The 18,722-nt window shown below is 35.1% G+C and overlaps 1 protein-coding gene and 1 long non-coding RNA gene across 2 annotated transcripts in view; both read left to right on the top strand.

Moving 5' to 3' along the window:
• The window catches only part of LOC127160655 (solute carrier family 2, facilitated glucose transporter member 4-like), a 32,710-nt gene that overhangs the window by 10,025 nt on the left and 3,963 nt on the right, over positions 1-18,722 (top strand). The window contains exons 3-8 of the mRNA XM_051103313.1: positions 5,351-5,511; positions 6,584-6,708; positions 11,230-11,345; positions 17,714-17,876; positions 18,054-18,241; positions 18,616-18,720. Coding sequence (XP_050959270.1) covers positions 5,351-5,511; positions 6,584-6,708; positions 11,230-11,345; positions 17,714-17,876; positions 18,054-18,241; positions 18,616-18,720 — 858 coding nt within the window. The remainder of the gene's footprint in view (positions 1-5,350; positions 5,512-6,583; positions 6,709-11,229; positions 11,346-17,713; positions 17,877-18,053; positions 18,242-18,615; positions 18,721-18,722) is intronic.
• Positions 2,376-3,717, top strand: LOC127160657 (uncharacterized). Its single transcript, XR_007826810.1, has 4 exons — positions 2,376-2,540; positions 2,667-2,822; positions 2,974-3,045; positions 3,542-3,717. It is a non-coding gene; the product is annotated as an uncharacterized LOC127160657 (long non-coding RNA).

The following is an 18,722-nucleotide window of genomic DNA, read 5'->3' as shown; positions in this document are numbered from 1 at the left end:
TGATCGTCAGTCAAAGGTGCAGCACGAGATCACAAACAAATTTTATCAACTTTTCAAACTTCATCGTTCAAAGTAAGTATCTTTATTTATTTCATTATATTTATTATATTGGTAAAGTGTTTGTAAAACGTCAGTGTGGTCATTAAGCATTATTTGCGACATAATATATCTACTGTTAAGAGTTTTTAATGGCAGTAAAATGTACAATTGTCTTTTGACCTGGTTTTAAAAGTCATAAGTAATAGTGTCACTGGTCAAGCTTGTTATTTTAATGCAAGTTTGCATGAACGTTCTCATTAAGGAGAAAATATGTCGTAATTGCGGTTTTATATATTGAAAATCTAACTTAATGTTTTGCAGTCCTGGTTTTATTTACCACAGTTATCGGAAATAATGTGCGAGTTGTCATATAGACTTAACTGTAATGTAATCGTGTTGTTTATTACATCACAGAAAAAGAATGATAAAGTGTACTTGTTAGATTAACACCGTATACAACCCACGCGAGAGACGCAACACACAATATGAATCCATTATAATCAGTGCATGCGGCCTGTTATCTGTTTGAATAAAATATATATATGTGTGTGTGTATATATATATATATATATATATATAAATGAACAATTATTGGAAAAAAAAAAAAAAAATCAGTGCATGCGGCGCGACTTCTACAAATGTCTTGTTCTTAATGGCTTTATTTTCTTTTGTCGTGTCCGGTGTAGACATTGTGTAAGACTCTGTGTCATGTGATTAAAACTTTTACAATGGGCGCGATACGAATCGATTTTAATCGATTTTTGCCCATCGCCCCTGATGCAACAACAGACCATCCAGTTAGATATTTGAAATTTTAGACGACTGTCAAGAGCTGCTGTTGTGTTGCCAGATCGGGTTGACGATTTCCAGCCCAAAAGCTCACCAAAACCCGCCCACTTCAACAAAAACCAGCCCAAAATTTTTACTGCCAAAATAATGTGATGGAATTTTATTGCCATGTCAATCAAGGTTGACATGTCAATCAAGGAAAACAGGGCAAATGCATTAAAGGGAGTCAGAAAATATGCTTAAAATGCCCAGAAATATTTTAATAATAATAATAATAATAACAATTAACAACAATAATGTGCTTACCGTTGTCTTGTGCTTTATCTTCAGACAGAACTACAGCACGTATTTCATAAAGTACACATTTTAGAACATCATGCACAACTTCGCACAGTTAAAACTGTTCAAGTCCAGCAGCTGTCAATGCCAAGTATACCAGAGTAGTCTGGACTGTTTAAAAGATGTTCTGATGCAGGACAGCATCGTATAGTCCCCATATTCAGTTTTGATTTTTATTAAATCATTCAACTGTTCTCTTATTTCAGTTACAATTATACTGAGAAATCTTCTATTCATCTCTCACTACGTGTAATCCACGCTGTGAGATTTAAGTCACTCTAAAACTTTTTATCGTGTAACTTATATTTAGGCCACTTTGTCATCGCAATCACTCAAATAAAATAAATGAATGAATATATAGCTGCACATTCAAAATCTTGCCCTTTATAGCGCCAAAACCCCGTCACTCACGAGTCATCACATCTCACCAACATAAAATATGGTAAATTGATTGACAGGTCTCTGTTAAATGATGTTGATGACTGCACTACACATTTTTTACTTTGATACTTTGAGCTCGAACATATTAAAATAACATGACTAAAGATAAAAGCGAAGCAGCTGATTGGGCGGCTTTTAATTGTTTTAAAGCAGCCCAAATTTTGTTTACCCGCCCAATGCGTTATTCTCCGGTCCAAGCCGATCAAAAGAAGCCCAACTGGGCGGCAACCCGCCCAATCTGGCAACACTGGCTGTTACACAGAATGAGCTGATGGTGGTGACAAAGCATAAAAAACGACCTTCACTCTAGCATTTAACACAAGATTCGTAAGCAGCACTGAGGAATGGGTCAAAACGCAATTCTGGTCTAGAACTTTTGGTAACATGAACAATAAACCCGTATCACAAGAACACCAGCATCATAACGCAAACTTTTATTTTTAAAAGAATTTACATAACGGTTTAAAAGAAAGAAAAAAAAAAAAAAAAAAAAAAAAAAAAAAATATATATATATATATATATATATATATATATATATATATATATATATATATATAAGAAATAAAGTACTGGTGTTCTGTTTGTGATACTGATTAATTGTCCATGTTACCAAAAGACCTAGACCAGTGTAGTGTTTTGACCCATATACTGCTAATATTTTATAGATATTTCTCTTTATTGTTTTTGTATTCTCTCTTGAAAATAAGTTTTAGATTGTTGGTGTACATCATATTTGCCTTTTTTGGGTTTCAGAGATCAACACATGCAATGTCAAATTTAGTAGAGGATTAGTTCCTAGAAGAGGACTAAAAAGATCCTTATCAGTCAGAAAATGAGCCTGACGTTTTCACTTCGAAAAGAGATTGTGGAAGTGGTGCCAATGGTGTCTGAGGTGCTAAAACGATGGCCTGCCCTGTCTCTTCCTAATGAGGTAAAAGTATTAGTCCTAACAGGAAGTATTTAGCTGTAGTCATCTTTATAATTGATTTTTTTGTAATGTTTTTATGTTTGTTGAACAATTTTATAACTGAAACCTGTTTTTTCTCTCATCACATAGGTAATGAGTTCAAACACATTACCAACGTTGACCTTCTCTGTAACATTCAGCTCATCATTACACCAACATACACCACATCTTCTGAAATTGTACAGAGCAAGACAGGGGGCTTTTGGAAAATAGATGGAAGATCTTCTTAACATGCGTGATCAACAGGTGACATGTTAATGACAACCATGTGTAATCTCTAAACTGTATGATTTATCAGAGCCCTTTTGTGTTTTAACTGCAGAAAATAGCATTGTCTCACTGTAACGCTACACAACATCTCTTAATCAATTATTTTTATTTGGTACCCATTTTTCAGACCTCAAATATTGTGAATCACAGAAATATTGTGAATCTCCCTGAAGATCCTGCATTGTTTAGAAAATGTCTGGTGAGTATGTATCATTAATTCTTCTGCACATATAAAGCCTTGACAACATCTTGCCACATAACCTTAACAGAAATAAAGGGTAGTAAATCTTTACATTGTGAGGAAATTAATTACGATTTGATTTCATTTTTGATTTTAGGATGATTGAATTTAGCATTAATCATTCAATTAAATTCAATAAACAGTTCTGTATGATCATTATGATGATTAATGACAGCCTCATTGACAATCATCATTCACTTATATTCTGTAAATGATAAATTATGCAATGAAATGTAAATTAGCATTATTAAAAGAATATGCAACCTTTTATCATGTATTTAGCTTTATATTATCTCTAACTCATGTTACAGTCCAACGACTATGGAATACAAAGATATGAAGCATGTGTTAGGTGATTTGGTTGTTTCATATAATTAGTTGTTTTTCAGGAAAAAAAAAAAAAAAGATACAAAACTGAGATCAGCTGATAATGATGCGTTCATTGTTTCATTAGGACACATCTCCAGCAGACAGACAGACAGACCAGAGGGATGAAAATGGGAATTCCTGTTTTAACGGAGGATGATGTCGCCCCTAGCACACTGCCTACCTTTACAAACTTTGCTGTTGTTTTGGAGGAGGTAATTGTTCTAAAAGACATTTCAGACCTACAATCTGCTGTTGCTTACCTGTCTGGCCTTTCTCCTTGGATTTTGTAATACCCAAAAGAACTCAAATATACTTTTGAGGTAATTGAGAAGGTGTTTATGGAAATGGGCACTCACTGCTCTGCAAAGGTACAGTCCCTGAAAACTAAACTCTTGCTATGAACGTTGAAGTCTTGGGGTGACCACCTTTTGAATTAAATATTAGTATCTTAATGTTAAAATGTTAAGGGATTGTTAAACTGAATTGTTGAAATGTAAATATAATGTTTTACAATGTCATTTTTATTTATTTTTTGTTTTGTTATTGATTGTGCGTTTATTTAATTATTTTTTCATCTTTTCAGATTCTTTATTAATTGTGCTATATATTTGTATTTTGTTTCATTTGTATTTCATTTGTATTTGTGCTATTTTCTTCCTTATTTATTTTTTATGTTTGTTTGAAAATTTTGATGCTGATTGCAGTGTATTTTGTAAGGAATATGTTGACATTGTTGACTGTTACACTGTTGAAAGGTGGGCAGTGTTGAACTGCTATGTTCTAAAGACGCAGTTCTATAAACTGTTTATTTTACATGTTTATTGGTGTTTTAATGTTTTAAACATTCTAAGGAATAGTCAAAGCCTTTTCACGTTAAAAGGTTAGAAGTAAATCTTCATTTATGCATCTTAAGTTTGTTTTTATTGATTTTTGACATTTTTTTCCAGGATTTTTTTTTTTTTTTTTACACTTTTGATTTCATTGACTGTCAATTTTTTTTTAATGTGAGGAAGTATGCATAATGCATATTATTGTACCTTGTACTTTTTTCTACATTCAAGACAATTCAAGACTGTGTTAGCTGAACAAAAAAGTGTCATGTGACTTTACTCAGTGATTTGGGTTGAGTGAACAACTTGGTCAAAAGTTGAGTAAACTCAAAAAAGCTGTGCAGCAAGTTGCCTTGAAATTTTAAGTTAAGTCAACTTTTCATTTTTTACAGTGCAGTGAACCAATCCATATTCACACAATACACACATATTATTTCCTAAACGGCTTGCCGTAGTATGGTGTTGCACATAGATTATGATGCTGTTAAAATATGTTGTTGTAACTTGCGTTACTGAGATTGTAACGAGTGATAATATTACTTATTGGTAATGCGTTATAGCAAAAAGTAATATACTACTGTAATATTATTACTTTTGTAATGAGTTACTGAGTATGGGACGCCGTACTTGGCTTCACGTCAAGTCACTTCGTTTCACTTTTATAAAAATATTTTTAAAAATCTTTCTGACCCCAAACGTTTGAACGATATTGTATGTAAAACGCAAATTTTCATTTCTCCAGTTCTTTTTGCCCATAAATTCAATGAGTAATCTATAATTTTACATTTGCATCCATGTACATCTCATAAATTGCATTGGTGTGAATCCCTTTCTCCTACTTGAGAAAATTATATTAGACATGTGCATTCAAATGTGATGAGAAATCTAAATCATAAAATGGTCTGAAATCATAAAATCAACTAAAGTGAATCGTAACATCAACTAATGCTGTAACTTAAGAATTTGATAGTAATATGGGGCTGTATTTTTTTACAGGAGTACTAATGTCTCATCATGTCATCCTCTTCTTGTCTTCTCTCATTTCTCCATCTATCTAACCTAAGATCATTGAGCAGGACTATAACTCAACATGGAGGGAAAGATACTCAGAACCAATCCCTCCACAAACTCTGACAACTCTGTGGTCACTCTCTGTGGCCATCTTCTCCATCGGGGGCATGCTGTCCTCCTTCTCTGTGGGAATCCTCTCAGAATTCTTTGGCAGGTGAGACAGCCCTATACTTTACATACATATATATGAATCTGAATATAACTGAATACAAATAATGTTCAGACCTTAGATTGCAAATGTACAAAAAAATAAAAATAAAAAAAATAATAATATTAATAAAAGCTTGAATATTGTGGGACGTAAATGATAATGATCAGCAATCTCATGTTTCTTAATTTATTGACTGATTGAGAAAGAGGGAAAGAAAAAATGTGGAAAAGGAACTGGCAAATGTTGAACATACCATCAAGTGAAAATGTTGAAGAAATGACTGGGTTATTGTTTAACTATTTATTTTAAAGTTATTTAAACTACTCTTATTATAGGGCAACTTTGTTGAAGGGCATAGTGGTGATACGGGCATTCAGATCTCCACTGACAGGTTACAACAGCTGTGTAGGTAATGATGACCTGCAATAAAGGTTTCATGTTCAGAGAACGCTACAATGCTTTGCTTTGTGATTGATTTTAGCTGGCATGCATAACATTGGGGTGGCACACCTGTACTAGTCTACAGAACGTAATAGAACAGGGGTGTCAAACTCAGTTCCTGGAGGGCCGCAGCCCTGCAGAGTTTTGTTTCAAACTTGCTCCAACTCACATACTATGTAGTTTTCAATTAAGCCTAAAGGACTTAATTAGTTGGATCAGGTGTGTGTTAATTAGGGTTGCATCTAAACTCTGCAGGGCTGCAGCCCTCCAGGACCAGAGTTTGAAACCCCTGTAACAGAAGGTACTATTGCAGGGGTGGCGAACATTGGTCCTGGAGAGCCGCAGCCCTGCATAGTTTTGCTTCAACTCTAATTAAGCGAAAATGAACAAGCTAATCGAGGTCTGAAAGGTTACTAGAAAGCAACAGGCAGGTGAGTTTTAATTAGGGTTGGAGCTGAACTCTGCAGGGCTGCGGCTCTCCAGGACCGGAGTTCGCAGAGATGACAAAATGTCCTGTTAATAAATAGAGAAAAATCATGGGATTTCTGTTCTGTTTTAAAAATTGTCAAATCCAAAAGTTTAAAGTTTGTTAAATACAGGTACATTATTTGATGTTCTCTGTTTATTATGCTAGGAGGAAAGCAATGCTTATCAATAATGTCCTTGCATTTATTGGTGGAGGCCTGATGGGAATGTCCAAAATCAGCAGATCATTTGAAATGATGATTTTAGGACGCTTTACCATTGGGGCATATTGTGGTAAGAATTCACTCTTTTTCTTACATATTACAAACAAGGTGTCTAGGATATCTGTACTAAAACAGTGCATTAACGTTTCATTACAGTTTATTCTTAAATATTCTTTCAGACAAAAATATTTAGTTGAATTTCTGTGTGTAATTCAGTAAATATTTTTTAAATAAAGAAATTTAGGTCAACATTTGGTCACTGGATTTATAAAAATAATTTTAATTTTAAGAAATGCTTTCTCAACATTTCAAAATTGCACCAACTACTGATGAATGTCTTATTTTTTATTTGAATTGTCACTCAGTGGGTTATTTAATCATATATTACTATGTTTTTGGAAGGCTTTGCCTTTCAAACACATTCAAATGCAAAAATGTGGGATATTTCTTATTTACATGTAAGGCAGGGATTCCCCTTTTTTGTCAATGAAACTCAGTTACCCAATATATTTACTTAAAGTACCCCTTGACATTTTAAGGTAAAAAGGTAAAAATTAAGTCACACATTCACGTAGCTGAGGTGGTATGGAAGCCCAGGTTTCTTTGACAGTGGCCTTCAGCTCATCTGCATTTTTTGGTCTCTTGTTTCTCATTTTCCTCTTGACAATACCCCATAGATTCTCTATGGGGTTCATTTCTGGTGAGTTTGCTGGCCAGTCAAGCACACCAACACCATGGTCATTTAACCAACTTTTAGTGCTTTTGGCAGTATGGGCAGGTGCCAAATCCTGCTGGAAAATGAAACCAGCATCTTTAAAAACCTGGTCAGCAGAAGGAAGCATGAAGTGCTCTAAAATTTCTTGGTAAACGGGTGCAGTAATTTTGGTTTTCAAAAAACACCAGCAGATGACATTGCACCCCAAATCATCACAGACTGTGGATACTTAACACTAGACTTCAAGCAATTTGGGCTATGAGTTTCTCCATGCTTCCTCCAAACTCTAGGACCTTGGTTTCCAAATGAAATACAAAACTTGCTCTCATCTGAAAAGAGGACTTTGGACCACTGGGCAACAATTTCTTCTTCTCCTTAGCCCAGGTAAGACACCTCTGACGTTGTCTGTGGTTCAGGAGTGGCTTAACAAGAGGAATATGACAACTGTAGCCAAATTCCTTGACACTTCTGTGTGTGGGGGCTCTTGATGCCTTGACCCTAGCTTCAGTCCATTCCTTGTGAAGTTCACCCAAATTCTTGAATCATTATTGCTTGACAAGCCTCTCAAGGCTGCGGTTCTTTCGGTTGGTTGTGCATATTTTTCTTCCACACTTTTTCCTTCCACTCAACTTTCTGTTAACATGCTTGGATACAGCACTCTGTTAACAGCCAGCTTCTTTGGCAATGAATGTTTGTGGCTTACCCTCCTTGTGAAGGGTGTTAATGATTGTCTTCTGGACAGCTGTCAGATCAACAGTAGTCTCCATGATTGTGTAGCCTAGTGAACTAAACTGAGAGACCATTTTGAAGGCTCAGGAAACCTTTGTAGGCGTTTTGAGTTAATTAGCTGATTGGCATGTCACCATATTCTAATTTGTTGAGATAGTGAATTGGTGGGTTTTTGTTAGATGTGAGCCAAAGACTTCAACTACTTCAGTCTGTGTGCACTGAATTTATTTAATACACAAGTTTCACAATTTGAGTTGAATTACTGAAATAAATAAATAAACTTTGCCACTTCATTCTAATTTATTGAGATGCACCTTTATTTGTAAACGCTCAAATCAGATGTCACTAGCTGAACCTCACAGTGATTGGTTGCCGTCTGCATTTTCCTCTTGATATTTGCAGACTGTTCAGGCAACAGTGCAACGTCACAAGGTGCATGACCTCGTTTTGTTGCTGTGTTGTGGATACATGGTGGAGCACTTCAAGAGAATGGGTTCATCTTACATTGCACTGGGATGGAAATTTATGGCAGAAGTATAAGGGTGCAGCAGACACCACACTGTAAAAAATAAATAGTTGAGAAAACTTTAAAAAGTAAGGCAACTTGATGCAGTAAGACTTTTAAATTCTCTCAATAATAGTTTTCTTTTTTAGTTTTTTTCAGTAAAGATACTTTGTTTAGCGAACATAAATTTGTTCATGCAGTGCTGATTTTGCTGATTTACACAATTTTTCTCTTATGTATCAATTTTTTGTTTGTTTGCAAATGACAAACAGTAGTGATGGGTCGTTCTTGAACGATTCGTTCATTTTGAACGAATCTTTAATGTGACTCGGGACGAACGAGTCGCCTCGGGGAGTGATTCGTTCAGTCACGCATGCGCAACATCCTATTAGGTTCTGTACTGGAATTAGTTCACCTGTTTTAGAGTCGTTCGTTCACCTTATGGGGCTGTCACGTGATGAACGAACGACTCAAACCCGAAGACTCAAAAGATGAACTAATCAATTCTCCTTCCGGCTCGGGCTGCATAGGTTAACGTTACAGGGCTGTCACGTGATGAACGAATGACTCAAACCCGAAGACTCATAAGATGAACTAATCAATTCTCCTTCCGGCTCAGACTGCATAGGTTAACGTTACAGGGCTGTCACGTGATGAACGAACGACTCAAACCCGAAGACTCATAAGATGAACTAATCAATTCTCCTTCCGGCTCAGACTGCATAGGTTAATATTACGGGGATGTCACGTGATGAACGAACGACTCAAACCCGAAGACTCAAAAGATGAACTAATCAAAACTCTTTTCCGGCTCAGGCTGCATAGGTTAACATTACAGGGCTGTCACGTGATGAACGAACGACTCAAACCCGAAGACTCAAAAGATGAACTAATCAATTCTCTTTCCGGCTCAGGCTGCATAGGTTAACATTACGGGGATGTCACATGATGAACGAACGACTCAAACCCGAGGACTCGAGAAATGAACTAATCAATTCTCTTTCTGGCTTAGACTGCGTTGGTTAGCTAATTGGGCTGTCACGTGATGAACTAACAACTCAAACCCGAAAACTTGTCAGATAAGAGGCGAGGTGAGCGAATCATAGACTAAAGACCCAGGTAAACAATGAATGAATCTTTTCTGTTTCTTATAGCATTATAGTTTTGTTTTGTTTGTAGTGTGATCAACGTTTGTGTAAGCAGTAGATGTGTTAGGGAGGTAAAACGTAACATTTTAATTATATTTTGCTAAAATGAACGAAATGAACGAAATGACTCGAAAAAAGATTCGTTCATTTTGCTGAACGAGACTCAAAGGACCGAGTTGGTAAAATGATCCGAACTTCCCATCACTACAAACAGTGAATTATTATAGAAACTTTAATGGATACTTTAATCTAATATGTAGACAACATTGTTTTTGTTTTTAAAACATCTTACAAGACTAAAATATCCAACAAACAAATATAAGTAGTTAGACATACTCTAGGCCTCAAAACTAGACACACAAACCTCAAGAACGGTTGCAATCAACATATGTTAAAAAGATGAGCTCTTTACATCACAGTGCAACAAATAACTAACCATTATGACAAAACAACAACAAAAGTTTAAATTAAGTCAGCAAACAGCAAAACAATAATCCTATAACAGTAATTGCATAATTTATTCATTCTGCAATGCATGCTGGGAACTCACAAAACCTTAACATTTCAACAATATAAAATTCTTTGTTCAGACAACTGTTTGACTAGCTGGGACAACATTTGGGGCAATTTTGTTGGTCTGACAATGGCTTTTATGTCGTTTCAAAAAAAGAGCATTTTTTAAAGTGCTCGTGCAACATACACACATTGGTAAATAATGTTCTCCAATAGCACATAGAGAAAGGTGGGCTCTCTGTAACAGTCCAGAATACTATAGGGTTCTTTAAACATTTATTTTCCCTAGGAACCCACCACCAAATTCTCAGCCATCCCATAGACCCCCAGTATAAAAAGCTAGATTTCTTCAGTAATACTATAACATTAACAACAACATTATGAATATTCTGATTCTTAGATTATACAATGCTTGAGAGCTGATTAGTTAAAATAGCTTTACAATAGCTTTTCTGATTGATTAGACCAGACGGGCTTGCCTTTGCTCCCCATGTGCATCAATGGTTATCTTTCTTTGACTGTTACACTTGCTGACACTATCCCACCTTTAACAGATGCCATTGTAATGATATAGTCAATGTTATTACTACACTTGATAGTGGCTTTAATGTTCTGGCTGATTACTATATGTTCTCTACGGACCCCGGTTTCTGTGGCACTACGTTTTTTAATGCATTTACATAAAAGTTAAGTAAAGAGTGGGCAAGAGTATATATTTAATTAACATTGACACAAGAACATTGTTTTTATAATGATGAACAGATTAATTAATGTACAGTCAAAACGTAGAAATGTCATAGTATATCAAGTACGCACACATAAATTGGCACATTAGAATGATTTATGGAGGAACATAATGAAAAGTCTTTTTTTTCCATCACAGAAATAAACTGCATTTTAAAACATTAAAATAGAAAACAGTTATTTTAAAGTGTAATAATATTTCACAATATTTCACAGTATTACTGTTTTCTTCATAAGGGTTGGCATCGGGATTGGTGCCTATGTATGTTGGTGAGATTGCCCCTACCAATCTAAGAGGAGCTCTGGGCACTCTGCACCAGCTGGCCATCGTCACTGGCATTCTTACAGCCCAGGTACAGTAAAGTCACCTTTATTTATATAGTAGTTTACACAATACAAAATGCCAAATATTGAGTGTTCCCAAGCCATGCAATAGTGGCAAGGAACCCATACTAAAAAAAAAAAAACAACTGTGGGAGAAACCAGTCGGGGAGGGTGATTTTTTTTCATCAAGTTCCTTCTTCTTGAAGATTGGAATACATTATGCCAGCTTTTGGTGGGGGAGTTTAAGATAGCCACTGGGTTTATGCTGAGGACTTGTCTGGTTCTAGTGGTCTTTCTGTGATGATGGCTGTCTATTTGACAAGATCTTCACAGCGGATCTGTCTCTATGGATAGTTTAGTTGTCATGGTCTCCACAGACATTCAGGGCTGGATGTGGTCGTCTCTAGGTGCTAATCAACCATCTGGTCTGGATTAGGAGCGAATTTGGGTGACTATAACCTTGGAATAAGAATGAGACAGGCAAACTAATATTAGTGTAGATGCTAATCCACTTATAATGTAACAAGTACATTGGATGTTACATTGGATGTTATGTATTATTGGTTCCAGTTGACCTCATTTATGCAGCCTAACAATCCTGTAAGGGATTTGAATTATTGAAAAGTGATATGTTTATGTTAGCTAAAAAAGATGGGTCTTTGATCTAGATTTAAATGGACAGGTTGTGCCTGCCTCACGAACAATGTTAGGAAAACTAGAGTTTGGACACTAAATAGGAAAAGGATCTTCCGCATGCAGTTGATTTTGATATTCTAGTTTTTTCAACTGTCTAGAATTGTGAGATTGCCGCAGACCTGAAAGATTATAATATGATAAGAGCTCTCTTAAGTACTGAGGAGCTAAACCATTTAGGACTTTATCCACCTTATTTTTCCTGTAAGAGTTTGTAAATTAATGGGTGTGGCTTGCGGTCTTATCTGCGTCCAGCTATTTTTAATTGTACAAAAGAGCTTGTTTTGCTGCTTGATATTGCAAACTGGTGCATCTTACCACATTATTTTAATATATTATCTTAATTATGAACACACTGGTTTGTAGTGCAGTTTTACAGTTTGCTTGGGAGGATTATTTTAAAAATTTAAGTTACAGTTACAAATTACTTGATGAAAAAAGTAGTCAGTAATATAATCCAAGCACCACAATATGAAAGTAATGTAATTTGATTACTTTTGGATTACTTCAAGGTCACATATGTAAATATAGTCAAGTAAAAGCAATATAATCAAAAATACATATATTTATTACGGATATGACGCTAAATATAAACATCTGATGCACAATATAAAAAATGCCATGTAGTTGTAACTATACTGTAACTAAATGTTCTGCTCATGTAAAACCAGAACACAACAGAAACACAACTGAAATGTTTCTGCAACAGAAAATAAAACAGAGAATACAAATTAACAATTTGTTAGTTTTATTTACAATAAAAACAGATGTACTGAATTATGTTAATGATATAAATAAATATTTGAAACAATAGAATACGAATGACAAATTATATCCATATTTTTCAAAACTACGCTTTATTATGTTAGGAAAACCAAAGACTACAGAATACCCAAGACTTGTCTCTCGTATAGTTTTGAATAGGGAAAGATGAAACGCTTATTATTAATGCGAAGCCCCGCCTTCTTAATGAAAGAGCCAATCATTGACTAGTAAAGTCAGCACGTCACTGCAGATGCCCTTAGAAGTCCCGGTTGCTATCCACAATTGGTCTGACCTAGGTTCTTTTATATTTGATTCTGCCAATGTTGTACACTCCTTTAGTTTAAAAGACATTATTTTTTATTGTAATAATACTAAAAATAAACCCCTGGAACATACTATAACTTTTTTTTTTTTAATTTTATATGGTAAATTTTTCATACACAAACAAAAATTTGCAAATAGTTACCCATCCTATCCCCTTTTTAAAACTGAACTAAACTCACTTCTAAAATCTCTTCATCTTATACAGAATAAAAAAAGCCTAAGATTCCTAAAATATTTACAGAGGTATTTAAAGAAAATCCATGTATTTAGATGCTTTCCTTACGTGCGCTTAATTGAATATCTTTGTAATGTTATTGTAATGTCATTCTCATTTTGGGGTTTTTATTTGTTATTCTTATTTTTATTCATTTATTTATTTTGGTAACAGTTTTTTATTTTATTATTAATGTGTAAGCGTTTGTGTTTGCCGTTTGTTTAATTTATTATTACTGGTTATTATTTTATAGTTTTGTATGTGATCCCTTGGCTATGTTCTAATGTACTGTTTGTTCAAGCATTAATAATAAGAATAAGAAGAATAAGAATAATAATAATAAAAAAATCCACAAGTTTCCTACGCCCCATGAGGCCTTGCGTCAAAAGTGGGAGCGTCTTCCGGTTCGAAGTAAACAAGCGAGAGGTGACACTCATTCATTCAACAGTCGACAGGAGTGATGAGCAAATGAAGCCTCCTGAAGCACCGAGACTTTCCTCTGTTTCGACTGTTTCGGGAAAAGATTCAAAGCTTCGAGAGTGTCGAAAACAGCGCAATCTGGTGGTTAGTAAAAAATAAATCAGCCAAAAGCCTGTGAAGCTCTGTCAGAAGCAACATTCACCACAATTTCCATAGATCAATCCATGTTATATGCACAAATAAAAGCCTAACCGTGTGTGTGTTTGTTTGTTTGTTTGTTGAATTTCTGACTCTGATAAATTAATTTACCCATTGAACAGTGCCATTAGATGCCAGTATGAATATCAGTATGATGTAATAGAAGAATAATGTACACATATATTAATTGCATATGGCAAATATTTAATTTTCCTGAAATAATTTGTATTCTTCATATTACCTGTATGACTGGGTATTAAAAACTTAATGATTAAATAGGTACCAATGAAAATGCACTCACAAAGTAAGATCTGGGGGTCGAACATCAGGACACGCAAAGTGAATCACCTGCGATTCATGACTGGACAGAAAGTGAGGCTTCTACGAAAGGGATTTCTATGTTAATAAGCCTCAAATCTAGGCTTCATCTGGCATGCCCTTTAACACAAAATATCTTGGTTCAAATGTCATTTCACTAGCTCAATATTTAGTGATCCAAAGTTGCTAATGATGTGGGAACACAAATTCGAAAAGCATATGTTGTCTCTAAAAACGTAATGAGATCTCTCATAAAGGCGTGCATCTTTACAAAATAAACAATGGTCTAAAAACACTTAGACTCTTCGCTAATTAGCACACAAAATACAATTGGTATACTACATCCGCCACCTCACCGGAAGTTGTACCCACGTTCTTTTTTTACAGTAGCGAACCCCGGATACTTGTGGATAGAAACAGTCAGCGTTCTGAGACGTGCGCTTAGTACTGAGCATGCACACTGGCAGATCTCGCCTGAAAAATAAGCTTTTTTTTTACGCTATTGGAGCATAAGGAACAACATTTAAGAGGCAGTTTGTTGTCAGATTTCAAATATTAAATTTAATCGTAAGCTTGGTGAATAGTTTTGGAGAATTTGATGTTTCCCCATTCAAATAGATAGGAGCTGCACTTGCCTGCCCGAGAGGCATTTCAAAGATGGCCGCCGAGTGAAATGACTTGCCTTAAAGGGACTTTGGGAAAACACAGGCTACACTCTTTCTCCCACTCTCGCTTCCATATAGAGACATACATACATGCAATACTACAGACACACACCTGCACAGCAGTGGCGTTCCGTCCATATAAGCTGTGAATGCTCTGAATACCCAGGCTGTCTGAGAGAATGAGTTCATGGGCTAAATAATGTAAACATTATTATAAGTTGATCCCTTCTCATTTGAGATTTAACTTAAAGCTTAATAAAGTGTTGGGAATAAGTACGAAAATTATTTATTTAAAAAAAAGGGTAATTTTTTCTAAATCTACATCAGTTACGGAAGCTTTCAGGCGAGCGAATTCTCCGCAGCTTTCTCGCCTCCACTCTATTGCTATAACTCGTCAGAATTTTAGTGCGTTCACAGTGTTTTGCTGGTATGCGTCTGATTTCATGCACGAGGTAAGCTGTCCTCGAAGCGTTTGCCCAAGCGGAAAAATGCGCTGTTCCTGCCAGATCTCGATTGCTGAATATCACATTGTGTTTGATGCAAAACTCACAGCCAACACAGCCATGTGGGGCCCATAGGGGTTGCAGCTGGGCTGATATCTGGGGCCCTCCTGGGCTACCCAACTGGGACCCAGCTAATCTTGTCCTTAGTTTCCATGGACAATGGTGGGCCCTTGATGGGCTCCATATAGGGCCCATTTGGGTTAACCAGGCAGCTCCCATTTGGTGCCTACATGAGTCTGCCTACATGGGTTAGTGATGGAACCCAGCTAGGTCTTATGTAGGTCTCTTATGAGCCACAACAGGTATACATATGGGCTAATATATTTGTCTGATTGGGTTATCTTATTTTACAGTAAACCCCTAAACACAAACATTACATTAAATCCACTAAAATGCTAAAGGTATTCAATAAACAGAAACCAGTAGTTCATGCTTTTAAGCAAAGTTTATTTGGCAAAATTTCAACATGACTTTTATAACTTGTACATTTACAACTTTATAAAACACAAGTATCTAATAAAATTTTAAGCTCCTTATTTCTTGTAAAAACTTAATAACTTGTATTCTGCATGCTTTAAGCAAGGTTTCGTTGGAATAATTTGAACATATGACAATTACAACTTGTATATTTGTAAAATATAACTTTATAAAACGTAACTTAAAAAAAGTTCAAATGAAGCTCCTGACAAACATTATATATGCACATCTGAAACATCTAAAATACATTATTTCACAAACAAACCAATATTGCAGCTCCTCACTCCTTTGTTCTCGCTCTTCCATCGACCCTTTAAAAAGACAGCAATTAATCAACCACTGTGCCACATTTTCACAGTCAAAACAGATGATTCTTGTCCTTTTAAAGATTGTATTTTCATTTAGAAATCAAGAATATTTTAAAACTTACCCATCTTGCTCTCCACTGTGACATCGCATAATGATTTCTTCCCCCGACTTCTTCACTGATTCTGTCACTGATTAGCCACTCTGACACCGACTTTCTACATTTTTTCAGAAAATACAATAATGCTGTCGGATATTATATTTTATCATAAACAAATGATTTATGTGTAAACAAGGGCACAGGGCAACATTTAAAGGCATAGTTCACACAAAAATTCAATCTGATCATTTAATCACAAATGTAAAATATGTCCATCTGAAATTTTCTTTAAAAAAATAACTTCACTTGTATTAGTATACTTGTCTTTAATAAAGTTTGAATTTTATTATTTATTATAAACTGTGAGTTTTGTGATCACTACACCACTACTTAATAGTTATTTATCACTAAAATAAGCAGTACACCTGGACCATATTCTCATAATTTGGGGCATTGTTTGTCCAAGTATGGACAATTATTTGCATACAATCAAACTGATTTGATTCCACTGATTTATGAAGAACAAACTCAACTTTACCAAATATCCTCTGTTTGCACATGAATTTTATAAATAATACAACAGCAGGTAAACATAGGCTACTTTATACAACCTCAAGAAGTTTGAATCAAACAAATGTTTTTCAAATGAAAAAAAAATTATAACTGTATTTTTTTTTAATTCTTTCTCAAGCAAAGCTTGAAATGTTGAAAGTCCACTAAAAAAATATTTGGTCATAGATAATGTTGAAGATATACGTTATTGTCAACATTAAGTGGTAAATTTAAAAAAAAGCTTATAAAAATGTATATATAATTTTAAATAATAACAAACATCAGGAAAGAAGAGGAAACAATACCTTTGTTTTCCATATGCTTGTGTCGCTTGTAGTTAAAGTCCTTCTCTGACTTTATTGTTGTTTGCAACGTTACTTTGCAACGTTTTTTTTTTTTTTTTTTTGTTAGTGGAGAAGTGCCACCCGGGTAGGAGTTTTAATTCATATTCACTGGGAATATTAAAAAAAAAAAAACATTCATAACGTAACGACATGTAAACGTTATTTGGCAGTTTTACTTGGAAAAGCAGCTGTATGTTTTTCTAGCATTCTAATTACTATGGATAAACCTAAAACAATAGAAGAGGCATTGAGGATGAATTTAATTTACAAATAAGGTAGGAAATTTGCATACTTTTAAATCGACGCCAGACAGTAAAATGGTTTAGCAACTTAAAAAGTTAGGTTCATTTAAACTTTTTTTTTTTTTCTTGTTCTTTCTTGCTTATCAGTTTCTGACTGTTTGAACTCATCAGTAATTAGAGTGTACAGTCTTTAGTCCTCCATTATTATTTAATTACCAATATAATTTTCCCTTTTCGCTAATTTCTCATTATCTATCTCATTATTATTCTCTTCAGATTTTAGGACTCGAATCCCTGTTGGGCAGTGAGCAGTTGTGGCCGGTGCTGCTGGGTGTTACCGTACTCCCTACAGTCCTACAGATGACGCTATTGCCTTTCTGTCCTGAGAGCCCGCGCTTCCTCTATATCGTCCGCTGCCAAGAGCACCATGCAAAGAGCGGTGTGTCATACTACACAACACTGTATGCAAATTTTATATGTACTTGTTACATGTTTAAAAATATTTTTCAAAATATGTTGGTATGCACTTTATTATAATGTAATTTAATTTTAGTTGATAAACACACATACACCGTACTGAATACTTAAATCAAGAAAAATTTCCTCTCTTCTTTAGCTTTGCGGCGTCTGACTGGCCGTCTGGAGGTCAGTGAGGACTTGGCTGAAATGAAGGAGGAAAAAAGGAAGATGGACATGGAGAGAAAAGTATCTATCGCTGAGCTCTTTCGCTCTCCTCTGTACCAGCAGCCCATCATCATCTCTGTCCTGCTGCAGCTCTCTCAGCAGCTTTCAGGAATTAATGCGGTGAGTGCTGCAAGATGTGCTCAGTTGATCAAAATTTAGTTTTCTAAAATTACTTAATATACATAATTGACCCTTGCTGATATGATGGCACAAAAAATAAAGTGTTTATGTAAAAAATAAATAAATAAATACTGAATTAATGTGCATTAAACATAAACATTGTAATCATTTATGGCGATTAAATGGAAAGAAGACTTTTATTACATGTTTACTTTATGGCAGTAAGAATATTCTAAGAATGGTAAACTGAAATATATGATCTGGATTTAATATCAAAGATTATGGTAGAGGTGGAGTTGTTTTCTGCATGCCTTAGAAATGAACCCATTTTTTCATGTTTTTCCTCACACTTGCTCTTGCTTTCCACTGCTCAGATCTTCTATTATTCAACTGATATCTTCAAAAAGGCTGGGGTGGAAAGTCCAGTGTATGCCACCATAGGTGCTGGAGCTGTCAACTGTGCTTTTACTATAGTCTCGGT

This window comes from Labeo rohita, unplaced genomic scaffold (genome assembly GCF_022985175.1).
Source record: "Labeo rohita strain BAU-BD-2019 unplaced genomic scaffold, IGBB_LRoh.1.0 scaffold_416, whole genome shotgun sequence".
Taxonomy (NCBI): Eukaryota; Metazoa; Chordata; class Actinopteri; order Cypriniformes; family Cyprinidae; genus Labeo; species Labeo rohita.
The sequence above is the reverse complement of the archived record's forward strand: the minus strand, read 5'-3'. Positions and strand labels throughout refer to the sequence as shown.